General features: G+C 35.9%; 2 protein-coding genes across 2 annotated transcripts; both read left to right on the forward strand.

Moving 5' to 3' along the window:
* The first annotated feature begins 2676 nt into the window (after window positions 1-2676).
* Window positions 2677-3169, forward strand: LOC103328604 (cold-regulated protein). The gene has a single exon (XM_008231007.3). It carries the CDS (start codon window positions 2813-2815, stop codon window positions 3035-3037), a length of 225 nt encoding a protein of 74 aa, XP_008229229.1. The 5' UTR covers window positions 2677-2812; the 3' UTR covers window positions 3038-3169.
* A 1014-nt stretch (window positions 3170-4183) lies between these two features.
* On the forward strand, window positions 4184-5351 carry LOC148918298 (uncharacterized). The gene has a single exon (XM_089051308.1). It carries the CDS (start codon window positions 4661-4663, stop codon window positions 5189-5191), a length of 531 nt encoding a protein of 176 aa, XP_088907434.1. The 5' UTR covers window positions 4184-4660; the 3' UTR covers window positions 5192-5351.
* The last annotated feature ends 516 nt before the right edge of the window (window positions 5352-5867 follow it).

Here is a 5867-nt window from a genome sequence, read left to right on the forward strand (position 1 = left end):
TATATGTTGATGACATGCTCATAATGGGAACGAGTAAGGATGCGATAAATTCTACAAAGAAGATGTTGAATTCAAGTTTTGACATGAAAGACTTAGGTCAAGCTGATGTCATATTGGGAATTCAAATCAAAAGAAATAATGATGGGTATATTCTTACTCAATCCCATTATGCAGAAATTTTTTTAAGAAAGTTTGGTCAATTTGACTGCAAACCTGCTGTGACTCCTTTTGATGTAAATTGCAAGTTAAAAAAGAATAGTGGAGATGCAATTTCCCAATTGGAGTACTCCCAAGTAATTGGGAGCCTAATGTATTTAATGAATTCTACTAGGCCAGACTTAGCTTATTCAGTAAGCAGGCTTAGTAGATACACAAGCAATCCTGGACATGATCATTGGGAGGCACTAATCAAGGTTCTAAGATATTTGAAATACACCCAAGACTATGGATTGCACTACACTAGATATCCACCAGTTCTAGAAGGCTATAGTGATGCAAATTGGATTTCTAACAGTACAAAAACCAAATCAACTAGTGGATACGTATTTACATTAGGTGGAGCTACAATATCTTGGAAATCCTCTAAACAGACGTGTATAGCACGCTCTACAATGGAATCAGAGTTTGTAGCCTTAGATAAAGCTGCTGAAGAAGCAGAATGGCTGAGAAACTTCCTAGAGGACATTCCAATGTGGCCTAAGCCTGTGACAGCAATTTGTATACATTGTGATAGTATGGCAGCACAAGCAAGAACCAAGAGTGGTGTATACAACGGAAAGTCAAGACATATCAGGCGTAGGCATAATACAATTAGACAATTGCTCTCAAATGGAATTATATCCATTGACTATGTGAAGTCAAAGGAAAATATTGCAGATCCTTTGACAAAAGGCATACCAAGAGAGCAAATCAAATTTACATCGAGGGGAATGGGATTGAAGCCAATCCAATGAATCAAACCTGTGAAACCTAACCTAGTTGATTGGAGATCCCATGGTCTAGGTTCAATAGGCAAACTGGTTGGGTAAGATTCAAAAGTTGAACACACAATTTAACTCATTCCTATGATGATTAGTGTGTTGTCTGTTGATGTGAAGGTTATGCTTTGCATTTAATGTGACACTAATATCTTATTAAGAGGAGTTTAGGCAGAAAACTCTTAATTGGTGTCACCTATATGGGAGAAAATGTGGGGTCGCATTTATGAGAATGGAAAATAAAAGGTAAAGTTCTCTAAAGCTCTCATGAAACCTGGGATATGTTCAGGACCAAAATGAACAAAAACGTATGAACTAACGTTTGTTAAGATGTTATATGTATGAGACATATTGTCTAGGTTTACTATAACGGTGAACAATTCAAGATCAACTATATCCACTGCGTCATCAAGTAAATCCGATATATTTTCACTAGGGTAAGTTCAAGTCCAAAAGACACTTTTCCTTATGTATATAACATCTATTTCCTCTCAAATGCATTACATACATTTAGCAGTAAAAGTATAACATTTCAAATGTGGGGTCTAGAATTTAGATTCAAATGTGGGGTCTTGTTGGAAGTTTGAATGAAATTCAAGAACCTTTGTCCTACATTGATAGAAAGTAGAAAGAGTGAGGTCCTTATAAGTGTGGAAGTCCCACACTTAGTAAATGGAAGTAGGCCAAGTGGAAGCAATTTGAGCTTCAAAATCGATTTGGGGTTTGAATATTATATAAAAATATATAATATTTAATGGTAAAAAAGATGGGCCTTGGGCCTTGGGGCACTTTCAGATTTAAAATTATTTTTTGGTTTCGAATTAATAATTTGTTATTAATTCGGATTAGTTTTATTAACTGTTTTCTAACAGTTGTGACTCTTCTGATAAGGTTTCAGAAGTTTATTTAAATCAAACAAGACCTCATATGTTCAAAACAGAAAAAAGCATTCTACAAGCATTTCATATTGTCTGAGAGGAAAACAAACAACGTTCGCCAAACCGATTCTAAGTTCGAGTGCTAGGGCTTAGAATACAAATAGTTGAATTCTGGAGGCAGTCACTGTAGAATTTCAAGCAGAGAAAGGGTGAAATTATTGTCTTTAGGACATTGCATCAAATGCAAGTTCTATCTCGAATTCAAGTCAGTTTTATTTATTGTTTATATACTATATTATGTGTTACAGATTGTTATAAATTCTGTTTATATAATTATTTTAATCAATCATTGATAATTGTTTTTCCAACACTTGTTGCTGAAGTGATTAGGACAATTACCCATACATCCAAAATCTTGTATTTGAATCCCAAATGATGAGGGACTCAACCCGAGATATGTCGGCTGTTGACCCAATTCCACAAAGCCCGATTGGATGAGCCCAAGAACCCTCCGAAGTCGACAAAAGCACACGGAGTAGATATTTTGAAAAAACTCACCAGAGGGCCCCACCAAAACCAAGAATCGATACTGAAAGAGAGTAAATAAAGATCGCAAATAGTTCCACATACGACAAACGATTGGTGTCATGTTTTGATTGGACCCAGTTGGATAATACCGACATAACAAAGTAACAAACTATGAAATCAAAACACCTGTCCAAACAGAGGACACGTGTCGGACATGCCTTTGCTTAATATAACACGTCTTTATGTATTCCTCTCTCATCAACCCTACCAATGCTCATAAAATATGCTTGAACAGTTGGAAATTTGTATCCCTATAAAACCCAAGCTCCCATCTCCATTAAAACCAGAACAAACAGCCATCAAAATTTTTTGATCGATCGACCGCTACTTTGGAGTTTCCATTGATCAGATTCCTAGCACATCATCATCATGACTGGTGGAATTGGATGTGTGCAGTGCGGCACACGTAGCAACCCATGTAGGTGCAAGGTGGTGGGGCCTACCTTAGGGTGTTTATGCTTTCTTGGAGCTGCCATTATTGAGTGGCCTGTTGGGGCTTGTGTTTACTTGTTCAAGCACGTCAAGGGGAGAAGAATCATGGCTCATCCGGCCACTGTTGTTTATCCGAAGGTCTCTAATGCCATTCCAATTTGATGCAAAAATTAATCCAAATTTTTTTGGTTAATTTGGTTGCTTTTGCTTAATCTTAATTTGTATGTGTAAGCTTTGTCTATGTCTGCAGTTTTAATCTGTTTATCATTAATAACAACAGAGTTGATTTCCTAATCTGTATTGAAACTCATCATTTTGTTCTAAATTCTAGCTCTCTATCTGTTATCTGTTTTCTAGCATTGATTACCAGCTATATAACAATGTATAATACTTAGTGTTTGGCTATTTTTAAATATAAGCGATAATTAATTTAATTTGACTGGTGATTTCTTCCCTTCAATTTTATTCACTTATACTCTATTTTATAACATAAAAAGAATGTAAGTGAATAAAATTGGAGTGGAGAAATCATTACATTCTAATTTTTCGGAGGAGAATTTGAACTTGTCTAAAAAAAGATAGATTCACTGTCTTGACCGATTGGCATAACTTGCTTATACTATAAGCTGGGGTTGGAAATCCAATATTTTATTCCGTTCTTTTATTTGAAATGTTTGGAAATAAGATCCTCCTATCCTAGTTGTACTTTGTTAGAATTTTCCGTAAATTACGAATGTAAGAACAAATGGTAATTGACCTGCAGCTTCTTTTTGGAATTCTTGAAAGATAATAAGCCAACATCTGCCATGGGCTTTTTTGGTCTTGCAGCTCGTGCCCCACCCCAACCCAACATTGTGTCCTACATTTTCCTACATTGATATGCAGATGATGAGGAACTATAATCAAATCATCTGGTAATAACATAAATTATAAGTAGTTAACATGTTGCAGATGTACATCCCCACCACTGATCCTTTAAATATTTTTATTTGGTAATATGGTTTTGCTTAGAAGCCTCTCCAATTTCTTCCTTCCTATTCAAACCAAAGCAAAGTAAAGTAAGGCCTAGATAATAAATAAATAAATAAAAAGAAGAAGAGTACCTATAAAAAAAACTCAAAATACGAGTATCAAAGTAATTTAATAATCAAAATTAAATTTAATAGGGTCATCTGTCATTTTTTGAGTTTTTTTTTATTTGTTTATATAAATTAAATGGTATATGATTTATCTATATCACCTGTGTTAAGAATGAGTATATAACTAAAAGGTTATGATCTCTTGACTACAGGTCAAGAGATTTGTTCATTCACCGCTCGATATATACATTCAACGGTTCACTCACTCTTGCACTCTTTTTAAAAAACTTTTTGAATCATTGGATTAATATTTAACGGTCTGTGGCCATAATTTCTTGGACTTTTGTGGTTCAAGAGTTCGGGACTGAACTAAATATCTCAAAAAGGAACCTGTGGATGCAGAAGAGGCCAATGGCCCCAAAAAACTTGTGAAGAGGACTCCAAGTCAATCGGTCAAGTCCATGTAGCCTTGTATAACACGTTGAGCCCGGATGGCCCCCACTTTGTCACCGGCGCAACCGGAGGATGCCACGTCACTATAGAATGACTCACCCCATAGTCGTCGATATGAGAAGTACCTTCAAGAGCCTCAAAGGATATGTATTAATATATTCATCACTTTCTGCACTCTTTAAGAGCTCATGCAAATCATAAATTAAACTCCAATTTTATTTCCTCATCCATCCCTCCTCTCCTCCTTGTAGCCATGGCAAGGCCTCTTGCTCTAAGCTCCTCCATGGCCTCTCATCATTTGTTTCAACACCCATCACTTTTTCTCTTCGCCCCCATTGTAATTTTCTCCATGTTTTCTCTCTTAATATTTCTCTGTGCTTCCCACAAGAGTAAAAAATCAAACGAGAAAAAGGAGGAAGCGATCACAAACTCCGAGTCGAAAGATGCAAAGTTCATTGCCAAGTTAAACAGCAAGATTAGTAGCAAAGCTCTGGCGATGGCGAAGATGGTTTCATGGAGGAAGATGGAGGCAGGAGAAGAAGATCAAAAAGATGATGATGATGATGATCATAGTGATGAAGCAGTTTGGAGGAAAAGAATAATTATGGGAGAACGTTGTGCTCCACTGAATGATGATGATGATGATGATGATGATAGAGATGAAGCAGTTTGGAGGAAAAGCATAATTATGGGAGAACGTTGTGCTCCACTGAATTTTTCTGGGAAAATTGATTATGATTCTGAAGGAAACCTGCTGCCCGAATCGCCTGACCGAAATCACTGATTTGTTTCTCCCTTGTTTTGCAGATGGCTACTTCTCTCTTGGAAAGACTCAGCTACTGAGGTTTTTTAATCGCACAACTATTTTTGCCTCTTTTGTGTCATGTTAGAATGAATTTTGGTATTTATATGTCCTTTAATTTTCAGACTCAATTTCTTTTTCATCATTCTAAATTTAGTTTTGCATGAACCCTTGAACACACTTGCATATAGATGCACCAAACCTTCAATGTTTTAGTGCATGAGTTGCATATTGGTAGATCATCAGATACTAATCAAAGTATAGTCATAGATTAATTAATGCCGTCATCATTAGTAAGGGCAGATCATAATCTTTCATTTTGGAGAGAAAGTGTGAACGCCTGTTCTTGCTACAAGACTTACCAACAAGTGATATGTCTTATTAGAATATCAAAACGGCCAACACGGTTTAAACTAGTAGAAAATGACATTGACTTGTAGACAAGTGATTTCAAGTTCAAATTCTCGTGACACAGTGGTTGTGTGTGAGAAAAACTCATTTCTCCTTCCTAAATTTAGCAACAACAACAACAACAACAACAACAACAACAACAACAAAAAAAAAAAAAAAAAACTATCAAAACGGTATCATGGGTAGTTAAGCCTATGATAATGAATAGATATTCTCACCCTCTTTTAATCAAATAGAAATATTTCCT

The sequence above is a fragment of the Prunus mume genome, linkage group LG4, assembly GCF_029339155.1.
Source record: "Prunus mume cultivar Tortuosa linkage group LG4, ASM2933915v1, whole genome shotgun sequence".
In the NCBI taxonomy this organism is placed as follows: Eukaryota; Viridiplantae; Streptophyta; class Magnoliopsida; order Rosales; family Rosaceae; genus Prunus; species Prunus mume.

What these genes read in the sequence shown, in the direction of transcription:
- LOC103328604 (XM_008231007.3), top strand. Translation starts at nt 2,813, where the DNA reads ATGACTGGTGGAATTGGATGTGTGCAGTGCGGCACACGTAGCAACCCA.
- LOC148918298 (XM_089051308.1), top strand. Translation starts at nt 4,661, where the DNA reads ATGGCAAGGCCTCTTGCTCTAAGCTCCTCCATGGCCTCTCATCATTTG.